Here is a 13,522-nt window from a genome sequence, read left to right on the forward strand (position 1 = left end):
GGTCAGCTTATGTATTACCACAAAGCCTCACCTATCTTCTCAAAAGAAGTACATCTATAGTTTTTGCATTCCTATTCAGAGTAAGGCCTTCAAAAAAAAAAAGATTGCAGAAGGCTTTTTTGTTGTGTTTGCTGGGGGGGGTTTATGGGCAACAAAGGCCATACTCGCAAAATTGTTACTCTTTAAGCTAGTACCTATCTGATATTTTAGTTCAGATGTAAACTTCTACAACATGAGATTTCAAGTTGTTGTAGATTTAATAACGCAGATTTCATCATCATCCTGTTTCAAAACAGCACTGGAAACCTCAAAAAGTAGCACAGGTTTGTCTGCCAAAAATCACTCGTTTACAGCGTAGTCTCTTGGCACATTCTGACTGGAATATTATAATGTCTGTCATCTTCAGTTATGAGAGTCACCACAGGCCAGTCCTCCTCCGGGTCATTGGGATAAAGCGTGATGAATTCATCAGTACTATGTTTATATAATCGATACACTTGGATGGTATACTGCAGAGCATAAGCAAGGAGAAACATTTCCACCTACATTGGAAAAAAGCAGAAATATGATGTGTAAAATTAAACATACATTTTACAAGATATTTCTCATAAAAATACTAAACTAATACCTATCAGATGTAATTTTTCAAAGAAAAAAAACATTAAAAGTAAATGAGAATGCATATACATGAGCATCTCTCCTTCAGCATCTCAATCATTCCAGCCATTCTTAATTGCTGCACAAATACCTCTATGATACCATGCCTTTAACATGGAGCTCTTCAGACCCATCAATGGCATAGCAGGATAATAGTCCTAAAGAAAATCTACTTTATACAGAGAATCCCACTTCCCTACTGCCACGAACAGGTAGGAAAGATGTTCTTCCATATCAGTATTCATCCCGTTAAGTCACTAAGTCAAGAATGGGTTTCAGACACTGATCCTTTCTCTCTTAGAGGGTACTCTGAACTCTCTAGCCAAGTAAAAAGCAGGCTGAAAGCCTTTACAAAACCTGATGATATCAGAAGGAATTCAAAGAAAGAAGCTGGGAAGTCTTCTATCTTGTCTACTACAGTGGCAAGCAAATTCTCTGCTCTAAATAACAGCTTCCAAAGAATAGCACTGAAATAAATATATCTAGTCAGCACAAAAATATGCAATGTTACTTTTTGACTAAACTAGGCAGCAAAAAAGTCACCAAGTAATCAGCTAATTTAACAGTACCAGCAACCTGTCTGATCTATCTTAAGAGTCATCAGATTTTTAAGCTAATAAACACAAACAAAACATAAATACTTCCATGTTTCTAGTGTCTATAAGAAAGAAGTGAGTTTAACTGCAGTATCACACTTGTAATATATTTAATGGGACTTTTAAAATGGATGTTCTAAAATCTTTCAGACTATTCAGCTCATTAACCACTACATTTTGTTTTGGGGTTTGTGATATGCGTGTCGTTCCTGCAACACACAAGGCAGTAACTGTCACTAGGTTATCAGAATTCAACCAGTATATGTACTACACATGATCTTCTCTTCATAATTTGAGTATTAGCTTTTTAAAAAATATCATGATAAAAGCTAAGGAAGAGAGTAATACAAATGTTTCTATTAAAGGAATATCATACTTCCAAAGAATGATGCTACCTAAATGTCAGCCGCCACACACAAAAAAATTAGCGTTTAAAACAAAGGCCTTTACACACCCTTACTACAGGCATGCAGTTCTACTATATTTTTCCAAATAAAAGATCAAACAAAAACTGAATGATTTCTTACACCACATGAAACAAAAACCTTCAAAACAGGAAAATAACACTGTAAAAACAATCTCTCCTTACTTGTTCAAGGCCTCCACTGTGACCAATATGATTCAAGTGATTATGCATTAACTGACAAGGGTTGCTAGATGTATCCCGTGCAAACAGTAACCATGAGAAGACAGGAACTCTCCTTCCATTTTTATCATCATTGTATAATTCAATGGCAGTGTTAAGCATCAAGAATTTCAGTGCTTCATACAGACTATACTCCTCCTCTTCATTTTTAAACAACTTATCACAAGCTTCTTGCTTCTCAATAGGACCCTTGATTTCACTTATATTCTTCCACTACAAAAAAAAAAACCCACAAAAAACCACACAACATGTATCAATAGCCATCACCACACAAGACCTGCAAAAAGCTGTTGTAAGATGTTGTAATTGTAAGATGCACAGCATAGGCACTCAGAATTTAATTTATGAAGGGTTTTGTGCCTTTTTAAAAACACCTGAGAGTACTTCCACAGCTGTAGTCCTATCAAGATCAAGTTGAGCTAGTCTGATTTTGCTTAAATTAGTCCTTAAGCAAAGCAAAAGAAGGGTATGTTGGAAATAGTTGTATGGTGGCAAAACAAGTATTGTCATGGGACAATAAGCAATAAGATAATAGCTTGTCTGTTTCCTGTCTCATAAATCCTATTCAGTTACTCAGAATGCGTATTTCATTCCCACCCTCAGAAACTGCTTGAATGCCACCTTTAAAAAAATACTTAAAAGCCTTCAAACAAAGAGAATATGCATACACAGTAAGACAGGAACAACTGAAAGAGTCTTTAAATAGGTTCCAGAGTTTCAAGGGGGTGAAAGATGGGCCTAGGTAATAAACTACAAACACTGAAAGGACATAATCATTTTCTTGTTACATTAATGTAGAATAAAAATGTATAGACATAGAACAAAAACTACTCCTTTGAAATTACTTCAGCACTATCATATGTTTGAGGTTTTTTTTCTTTCCATGACCTGTTCCATGACTTAGTTTACATCATTCCTTCAAATAAATACAAGAAATAACAGAGGAAAAATATTACTTTGTTACATTACATTGGGGGTTGGACTAGATGATCTCCGAAGGTCCCTTCCAACCCCAGCCATTCTGTGATTCTGTGATTAATTTCTTCATTGAAACCTGTCTAACTAATAGTTTTCTGCAGAGCTTACAAATTAATTCCAACATCAGGCTAATGCAAGCAGCTGAAGACCAGAAAACTCCCACAGATCTGACTCTTTTATTGATTTCTTTTTTCATTAGTAAAATGAAAATTTCATTAGTAAAAGCATCCTTACGCCAAATTCACCACATTCAAAAATCTTTGTCATTTTTCTTATTTGCAAGTGACCAAGAATAAACAAATACTTTTCCAACCTTTTTCCTTAGAAGTATTAAATATTCTTTAATTTCCTCACTTATTTCTCCCATCTTCCTGCCCAGTTTCTGTTTTAGCTGCCACTGATTGATCCAGTCATATTTGCTCAGCAAATTTTCAGGAAGCTGGAAGTTGAGAGAAGGCAGAGTAAGTCAAAAATCTGGAAAGGAAAAGCCACCAACTTGCACATTATTATTTTACTGTTTGGTGTGTGCCTCCCCCCCCAAAAAAAAAAAAAGAGTTTGCACCTGAAAACAATCCCCTTAAAACAGATGTTGTACTATGATGATTCTACGACCATAATAGAACACAACCGGCTCTTTATAATACTTGCTGGATAACAGTCAGAATACTGGTCTGTAACTATTTCCAGATCTAACCAATACATAAAGCACTGGAAAAATTCATCACTCTAAGATACTCATGGCTTTTCTTTTCTTTTTAATTAAAAGAAAACCTCCAGCACCAGATGACAGTGACTGTGTTTGAAAGTGTCCCTGAACCAACAGAAAAGAAGGTTAAAGATGTGATGACATACACCAAATAATCCAGAAGTCCTGGTGGAGTGCACACTACTTAGTCCAGAACACACAAGCTATGTTTTCTTTTCAGGGTACATAATTAAAACACTATGGGACTGGTTTTCTTATAAAGCAGAAAACAATCTGGGGATTAGCTGATGCATCACATCATACTTTAGGCTCAGAACTGCCTCTTTTACTGTTCATATGCTACACTTGCTCAGTTAAAAGAGCTTTTACACTTCTCTTGAAGGACATCCTGGTAGTTGCATGCCCAGTTTTTTTACCTTCATTAATTAACTCATTTTACTGCTGGAAAACTGGAAAAGCAGCTTGTGTCTCACAAGGAATGAAATATTTGGCTAGAACAGTACATATGCCATCAGCCATTACCAGCTAGTTTTCATTTTACCAGGACTCCAAATTAGTAATGTGTTCTCCTTAATGGCAACCAGTATTTGTCAGATATACACAGATGTTTGTCCAACCCAGCCTGGCGTCCTACACTAACTGCACATATAGAAGTAAACAATCAAAGATTATATACCAGTAACTTCTACAACTAGAAATGGGCATGTAAACACTGTTGTAAATTTAAAAAAACACCTCCAAAAACCAGAAAACACCCACAACTTTGTTAAAAGTTGTACTGTTAGCTGTCACCACGCACATTTCTCTTACATGCCTTCTGCTTTGATGCATTAACAGCTTATTTCAATTGGTTCATTTTATAACTGTACACCTTTTTAAACAAAATGTTAATTACCATATGACATATTTTCCTCTATAAATCACTAGGAACAAAGATAGGTGAACATCATTAAAAACTGCAAAGTACACCACTTTAAATAGTTTGCATGTTCTTTAAAGGAGCACTGGGAAACTATCTGGCATAGTTTGATAATGTGGAGATGGTTGTCAGCTCGGAGAATTCTTTTTATAAAAAGGGTATCTTTTTACAATATAATGCTGCAGTAAGAAACATTTCATAGAAATATTTTTATGAGTAATTACAAAAAAAAAAATTCAGCAGATATTTACTTAACAATGATAGTGACCACAATGAGAAATTTTAAGATGGCCTCTAAAGTTACAGACAAAGCTAATGAGAGGAGTTTGATTCTACCTGGATTGCTAGCCTACACACAGAGCCTGCATCAGACATTCACCATTTACACGTCCAGCAGCAACCTGGATAACTGGAACCTTACTGCCCTGAAGCGGGCCACTTTTGCATAGGCAGCTTCTTACATGTTTCTTCCGTGTTCACTGATATCACCAAATGAACTTCGTTGATGCAAGACAATTTCTGGAATATTCTTCTTCTACTCTTAGTAAGACATCTTACCTGCTTATCCTTCAATGCTCCATAAAAACTGTCCCTTGTATCAGGTTGGAGTTGCTCTTACACTTATTTTAAGTAACGTTTAAGACACGGGTAACACACACATTCCTAAAAGTCTGCAGTATCCAATTTGTAAATCCACTTTTCTAAAGAAACCATATACGGCACACAAGAATACATATGATAATTTTGAAAAGCTGTTGTTTGTTTGTTTTTTTTCAAATGTGCTTAGAATAAGTTGCTTATATTTTTTGTTACTACCAGCTGTCTTGTGGGAAACCTCTTGCTGTTGTATTACATGCAGTAAGAAGAAACCAAGAGGGCAAGATGAAGATAGACAAGTTGCATTACAGTCAGCACTATAGTAACATTTATATATCATAAACGGCAAACTAGGAGAACCTGGACTCAATTCCAAGTTAAAAGAATCACTGTAAACTTATAACAAAACTGAACACTACCACTTCTTAATTCGAGGGATATTAAGAAGTAAGCATATATAGCATAATAGAGAAATGAGATCATAAAATTATCAAATAGGTTAGAACCAACATTCATCTACTGTCAGAAGATCAGAGTTTAACACGTACCATAGTAAAATTCTCACTCTGCAGCCAGTTTGGTAACTGGGTAGCTTGGCTTAGTGCCTGGAAAAGAGTTGCTCTGAGAGCACAATAGTTATCACCTCGTACTCTCCTTATAGATGCAAACTTCTGAGCAACTGCCTCATATCCCTAGAAAAAACACAAAATCCAAGTGACATGAAAGCATTAATAAGACATTTTTTAAGTCATGCACTGGTAATCATAGAAGATATTGGGAATATTAGCATCCAAATGCTAATATTTTTTAAAAAGGTTTAATCGACTACTAATTGTGGAAGTTCAAATGCTTTTGTCACAAATTATGCTTTGAAAATAACTTCCCTAGTTGTGCTGAATAACAAACAATACACCAAAGAAATCTAAGCAGATAATTGGTTGTGGCATTTATTTGATGACAGTGCAGAAATATCATTGAAACGTGGGTAGCTGGCGTACTTAGGTTTCAAAAAAAAAAATCCAAACATGCAAACATACACACACAAGACCATAAATCTAAAAAAAATGTATCATGCTTACAAGAAGTTTCAGCAATAGTTTATTCCATTTACCCAATACATGCCACACGTAGTTTGCTTTTGCCTCCAGGAAAATTTGTGTGTATACTGAAATATCTTGACACATGCCTCAGCACGTTTGTCCCCTCCCTGCTGTTCCCATACATACACTTTTAGCAGAAGCAGCAACGTTCAAATGTAACTTAAGCTCAGCATGTCTCTTCAGCTAACCTAGCAAAAACTGATGCCCTGTGCATTTCTCACACTAATCTCTTGAAGGTGATACATTGATCTTTTGATTTATGGAAAGTATTTTTCAGTTTTATTCATACATATCACTAAATTTGCAAATTGTGTTGAAAAAACAAAACAAAAAAAACCCAACCAAGGTTATGCTTTATTTTCTACCATTCTAGCTCAAGATTAACATAAGAAAACTAGTCCAAAACCTACAAAAAATAAGAATTGAGGAAAAAAATAAGAAAAACTAAGCCTATTCATTAAAGCTCTCCATCTCAAAATTCAGGCAATTCATCAGCTTCAGTTATTTGCCTTCTGCTAAAAAGTTTGGTTCTCTCTCTGCCATTTCAACAGCCCAAAAAAATTACCATTCTATGGTAATAAAATTTAAAACTTCAACTGAAAACAGTAACAAAGAACAGTAATAATCAAAACCCTGAACTATAAACAAGCCTTACTAAAAAACACATTTTGAATAAGTACAAACAAAATCATCTTCCAGTTGTCAGCCACTTCTAAGAGCAGACACTGGAAAACACTGCTATTGTGTTTCCTGTTTTAAGGATTGTTCCCACAGGAAGTCACCTACTAAACATACAAATGAAAACAAAAAGTCCAATAAAATTCAACAAAAAGAACCCATACCTTTCTCATCCTTTTTGCTACTGGTGTATTTCCTCTCCATTCTTTTCTGCAGTACTCCATGATGTCCATTTCAGGTGCAACACTTAGTTTATATTCTGTCAAAATAGAAGGTAACATTATACTGAGAACTGTGAAACAGAACATGGAAAAAGCATTGAATTTCTAAATCACTTTAAAATAACATTGGTGCCGAAAGGAGACTGGCAGCACAACCTATAGCTACTAAGTAATTATTAATATCTGAGGGGAAACCACTGTCCAAATGACAAGTGAAGAAAAATAATGATATAGTCAAACAAAGTAGAGAACACTCTGCTCCTCTCTTCTGCAAATGATTAATTGGCAAAGAGTAGAAATTAGTAATGTACTCTTAATTTTTTTAGCAGTCAGAAAAATACTTGGTGAAAGCTCTTCTTCTTCTTTCAGCAGCCAGACTATAAGGGAGAAAGATAATAGATCTTTCTGAATAAATCAGAAAAAGTGGTAGAAAAACGAAATACAGTTTTCTTTCATAATCCCAGCAGCCTTCATTCCAAAACAGACAGCACTAAGGTTATCAAGGGATTCCAGCAACAGATGTTGCTGTAATGACTATAAATCAGTAATTTTCAAGCACACTTGTAACATAGGCTATATGACTGCTTTCCAAAGGATTCACATTCTCTTGTCAAGTAACTATAGAATCATGGGAAAAATATACTAAGAGCAACTAGTTTTACATAAAACTGATCTTTTCATAAATTAAACTGTACAATGTACTCAGCCATGGTAAGCAACTTCTATTGCACAAATACATTGGTGCACAAAAATCCTTGGAACAAGGGTGTCAAATCATCACAAATTAGTGTGATGGTTTGTAAGGAATTAATGTGATGAATGGTAATACTGTAGTTGAAACATCATACAAAACTCGAATGTACCTGAAAAGCTTGTCTCAGAAAGTAGTATTTTCTCTCTCTCTATTTCTTCTGCGTCTCGATACATGTCCTCCTCACTGCAATAAAAATTAACAGATACTTCATGTAACAGCATAAGTCTTGCAGTCATTTACCTTTTCCCCTGTTTACAGGCAAGTAATTCAGTCTTTCCCCAGTTATAAGCTCAACTCAATTTCCTTTCCATCTTACACATTTTCATAAAAACAATGTGAGTTATAAAAAAAAAATTTAAAAAAACCCCTCTCAACTGTTCCCCTCCCTTATTTACGACACCTACATTGGTAACAAATCACTGCCTGAATTGCTCTTCTGCTGATTGTATGGAGACTACAGAGTGCTCAAGGCCCTTTGTATTTGTGAATTTTACAGGATAAATTTGAGAAAGATACAAGCCAAAATGCCTAATTGCTGAGTATACAAATACTACAACCTATGCATGCAACTAAGAATGCGTTACTCACCAAAGCTTTGTATCTATGCTCCAGTGGGCCTGAGCCACCTGCCTAGTAGTGAGCAGAGTACGTGACAATATCACAATGAAAAGTAGCCAGCTATCTGCAGCTGGTTTGAATGCTATGAACTCAAAGAAAGCAAAATTCTAAGCACGATCCAAACTGCAGCCTACAGGCTAACTGGAATCCAGACAAACATTTCTTCCTCAAATAATATGGGATTTTTGGTCAAGGTACACTGTCTTAAGAGTCAAATGTCTCCACTTGAGCCTATTTACAGACATTCTGAAGTCAAGTTATGACCATGAGGAAGGAAATGATGGCCTAAAAGGATATTGTTTCTATGCGCAGCCTAGCATTATCAAGAACAGATCTTGAAGCTAGGGTGTGAACATTACTGTTGAGAATGGAGGTCTATGCAGTGTTCAAAAAACAGACAATAAATTGCACACTCCTTTAAACGTGATTCTGAGTGGCATTTGTCATCTAATTACATCTAGCAAATAAACTTTAAGAACATCACAGTTTCACAGTTAAAATACTTCAAAAAACCATACACCACCGAACACATTAGTAAATCATTTAGGCTTATCACTAAAAGAAGGTTACATTAAAAATTTGTATTTTGAAGAAAGTACATGTGCAGAAAAAAACCTGAAAGTATTGTTCATTGCCCACTACTATTAGTTGGTTCTAATCTACTACTTAAAAAAAAAGAAAAAAATCAAACCACAGTGTGCTTGCAAAAGAACAGGAAGAAATTAAAGCAATGACCCTGTCCTATCTTACATTACTAAGAGAGGACAAGACCTTGGGAAGACTGCAAGAAAGGGTTTAATGTAGCCAGCTGGTAATTAGATTACTCTCATTAAATCTAAAAGAATACTCTGACAAATTATGGCTCTCTCTTTACATCCAAACCAGCTTACCTTAAAAAGGTAACATTTCTAACCCATTTGCATGTACTTCCCTTGAGAATAAAAAAGTGTAGTACCAAAGACAAATATAGCTAGTACCAGAAAACTGTCATCTACTGTGCAGTCATATGAAACTACAGTTTAGTTTTTACTCAAGTTTCAAACTAGGTTTCTTGGGTGCTCAAGTAGCTGCTTGAAATCTGATTCATAATGCTACTACAAAATTATTAATTAAAAGAGAAACAATAGATGCAGTAGATCTTAAACACAGTACTCGATAAAAAAAGTACTACCTGCTGAGAACTAAAATCACAGAAATACTTATCCCAAGTCCATATCCTTGTTACAGTGTGGCACTGGACAAACACTAATTTCCATGTATAGTCTTATTTCTCAGCAGAGATTAACATCCACTAAGGTTTGTGAAGAATTTCAAGGATGCTTAATAACCTTTAAAATACCCAAACAAAAAAAAACCCAAACAACTTGGTATCTGACAGCAGCGATCTCTAGCCTAGCTTATCCATAAGCTAAATATTTAAAATATAAAGCAACAACCTTCCCGGCGGAGCATGAACAAACCTGCTTCTACAAGGGATCCCATGGGAAGTGGTGGGGCGGGGGGCGGTGGGGAGCATTACTTTGGGATACTTCCTCAAATACATTTAGGTTATAATGTACAAAGAGAAAAACTGCCCAACTTAGTAAACTAGTTAGGTCAACCAAAAAAGAAGTTTGGTGTAGAGTAAGCAGCGTCATGTTCCTTCTGCGGATATTACCCCATCTTCTTTCTGGGAGTTGACAAAAATAGAACCCATAGATTCAGAACGTGAGAGATTAACATTCAGCATAAACAAAGTACTGCAATTTAACTGAGGTGTTTTGAAATCAAGGCAGCTAGAGGTGCAATCTATCTGTACAGGCACTCTCATTTCAGAGATGAAAGTGCGTCTTAGCATTGTTCTAGCACAGCAACTGTTACGTAAATCTATGGAAACAAGAATGTGGAAACTAAAGCCTTTCCCTATTAATCTTCATACTAGTATCTAACAATAGAGTTAAAATAAAATAACAGATGGAAAAGAATAATTAAATGAAAACAAGCATGCACAAAAGAAAGTGTGTAGTGTTGTGTGTAAACACATAAATTGTTGAAATAGTAAATCAGATTCTGCTGAACCAAAAATACTAAGGAAAAAAACCCAGGATATCACATTTTAAAGTATCCTGGGTTTTGCATTTTAAAAACAAAAAAGCCTCCACACCACACACACAAAAAAACCCTAAACCCCAATGGAAGCAAGGAAAACTAACCTGGAGAGAAGGGAAAGGACTACAGGCAAAACAAATATCTTAATACTAATAGATTTGCAGGACTACACCTCCCAGTATTGAAAACATCATAGGAAAACAAAAACAATGCTTAAAGTCTTCTGTTTGTTATCATGAAGGGATAAATATTTAATTTTTTTTGATGTTAAACTCATCACTATTAATAGTTCATGTAAAGGCATATTAGATCAAATAGAATTAGTATGCCAAGTAGCAGCTAATTTAAAAATTCAGAAGGATAGAGATCCTTATGTACCACACTTCTGCCAACATGCGAAATACACTTAATACACATTTATATTAATACGTGTATTAATGTTAAATGAGTATGAATATTAAAAAACTCACATTAATATATTGGATGGTGATTAAATTACTCTGTAATGACATAAGATTTTAAAAGCATCCTTGAAAACATGTACTTATTTTTAGTGATGTTTTCACTATGTCAGCAACTATTGCTGAGTTTGGATAGGATCTAAAATAGTCCACTGACTACCTACAGAAAGAGGATTAATTAGAAATCACTTCCTTCTAGTACTTTATTAATATATTCTTCAACAAAATAAAGCCACTCTTAACATGTATTTATTTTGCTTTCAGAAGTTTGGAATATCTTTTGTTAAAACCTTCATATTTATATCTTCCTTCAGATACCAAATATTCTTACAAAGACTTCTACTGTCAGATCTGAATCACACAACCAAATTTTCACTTCAGCCTATAGCAGGAGGTTTACAAAAAAAACCAAACACACACCAAGCTGAAGTGTTATGATTGTCAATCATAAATGACTGTCAGCACTGCACCTAACAAAGCATTCACAAGGTTAAAACCAAGCTGCCAGAGTGTCTACCTTCATTTCTTAGTTCCCCATTCTCTACATGCTACTCTTACAAGCTTAATGTCGCATCAGTTATTCCCTTAGATGGGGAAAGATAACTATAAAAATAAGCAATTTATCTAAAGGGTGAAGGTGGCCTTCAGAGTTTAAGATTTGACATTTAGATGTATTTCACCGAGACATTAACATATATAAAATTTTGCCAAGAAATTCACTTTCATGAACTGAAAGTACCCATCCCTTTCTATAGAAAAGCTGTTAATGTCTTAAAAAAAAAATCCTCACCTGTCCTCAGATGATTCCACTGCTGAACAATTACTAGACACAGGTAGATACAGTTCACAGTTTCTAGATGCATCCTGATCTGTCATGTGTGATTTAATCATATCTGTCTTCTCAGGTCTCCCAGTACTTCTGTATCCACAGTCTTTTCTTATTTCTGATGTAGATTGCTCCTTCTGGTCAGTAGCTGCATTTGCTGAACTAAGTTCATTAGAAGGAACACCAACTTCCTTTTCATGCTGCATCAACTGTATGGTGGCAACACTCTCTTTTTTCTGTGTCTGTTCTGTACCAACAGGAAGTCTGTCTGGTTCCGTCATCCACCCTTGAAAATTATCCTGGCTTTGAAGAATGGAGAAATGTATGAAGAGCACCTCTCACAGAAGAACGGAAGCACATGTTTTGAGAAAAATTACAGTATTTTCATAATTATGTTACATTCTGAGGATTCAGAAGGTACTTAAATTATTCAAAAGCAGGAATAAAATCCAGAATAGCTTGGTAAGACAACACAGCACCCAAGTTATTTTCAAACTCATCTCCTTGGCAAGCAAATTTCATTTCTTATCAAGGCTAACCTGTGCCAGTTCCTCAAACAAACCACACTAGAATTAGTGCCCTGACTGAATACCTGCTCTTCTCAAGGGGCATTCTCACCTAAAAACCTGAGGATTAACAGAATCCCAACGAAACAAGTTTCAGTCCTGCAAGAGGATGATTTTTACAAACTCACCTGGTGCTCCACGAAACTTCCCCATTGCATCAGGATTATTGCTTAATGCAGAAAAAAATCTGATCTTTGTTTCTGGCAATATGTTTTCCAAGTTATTAAGACAGGACTTTCTACAATCCATTCTAGCAAGTTCTCCAAAGGCTTAGATGTACCCGTACAGTAAATTTTCAGGATATTTACCTTAAATTGATACATAACCCTCCCAAAAAAATTATGGTTTGCTTTGCAGTTGTCCCATTCATGTTCTAGACAATTCTTACCATTGCTGTCCAGGCTGGCCACCTCAGAACTAACAGTCTTAATGGAATCATAGAAACACCTAGGTTGGAAGGGACCTTTAAGATCATAAAGTCCAACCATCAACCTAACACTGCCAACACCACTACTAAACCATGTCTCTAACCACCACATCTACCCGTCTTTTAAATACCTCCAGGGATGGCGACTGCACCACTTCCCTGGGCAGCCTGTTCCAATGCTTCACAAGTTTTCAGTGAAGAATTTTTTCCTAACAGCCAATCTAAACCTACTCTGGTGTAACTTGAGGCCATTTCCTCTTGTTCTATCGCTTGTCACTAGAGAGAAGAGGCTGACCCCCACCTTTCTACAAGCTCCTTTCAGGTAGTTGTAGTGAGCAATGTCTCCCCTCAGCCTCCTTTTCTCCAGACTTAAGAACCCCAATTCCCTCCGCTGCTCCTCATACAACTTATTCTCCAGACACCTCACCAGCTTTGTTGCCCTTTGTTGCCTCTGCACACGCTCCAGCACTTCAATGTCTTTCTACATAGCCACTATATACACCTTAAAGCTGTACAAGACGTTTCTATCTTGAGACAGAAAACTGCCACAGACCTTTCTTTCCCATATGTCACTGTCCTTTCGCACTGGAGCCCTGCTGTGTACCAAGCTGTCCCGCAGAACGAAGCTCAAAAGGAGAGCTGCGCACCTTGCCCCGATTAATCCCAGCCCCGCTCCCCTGGGCA

The 13,522-nt window shown here is 36.0% G+C and overlaps 1 protein-coding gene across 1 annotated transcript; it reads right to left on the bottom strand.

Annotated features, from left to right (window-relative positions):
• Window positions 1–235: 235 nt before the first annotated feature.
• On the bottom strand, window positions 236–12,126 carry OTULIN (OTU deubiquitinase with linear linkage specificity). The gene is made up of 7 exons (XM_009883741.1): window positions 11,810–12,126; window positions 7,962–8,035; window positions 7,042–7,136; window positions 5,648–5,791; window positions 3,191–3,316; window positions 1,843–2,112; window positions 236–542 (listed from the first exon to the last, which is right to left on the bottom strand). Exons 1-7 carry the CDS (start codon window positions 12,124–12,126, stop codon window positions 348–350), a joined length of 1,221 nt encoding a protein of 406 aa, XP_009882043.1. The 3' UTR covers window positions 236–347.
• Between the last annotated feature and the right edge of the window lie 1,396 nt (window positions 12,127–13,522).

Source organism: Charadrius vociferus, unplaced genomic scaffold, assembly GCF_000708025.1.
Source record: "Charadrius vociferus isolate BGI_N301 unplaced genomic scaffold, ASM70802v2 scaffold103, whole genome shotgun sequence".
Lineage (NCBI taxonomy): Eukaryota > Metazoa > Chordata > Aves > Charadriiformes > Charadriidae > Charadrius > Charadrius vociferus.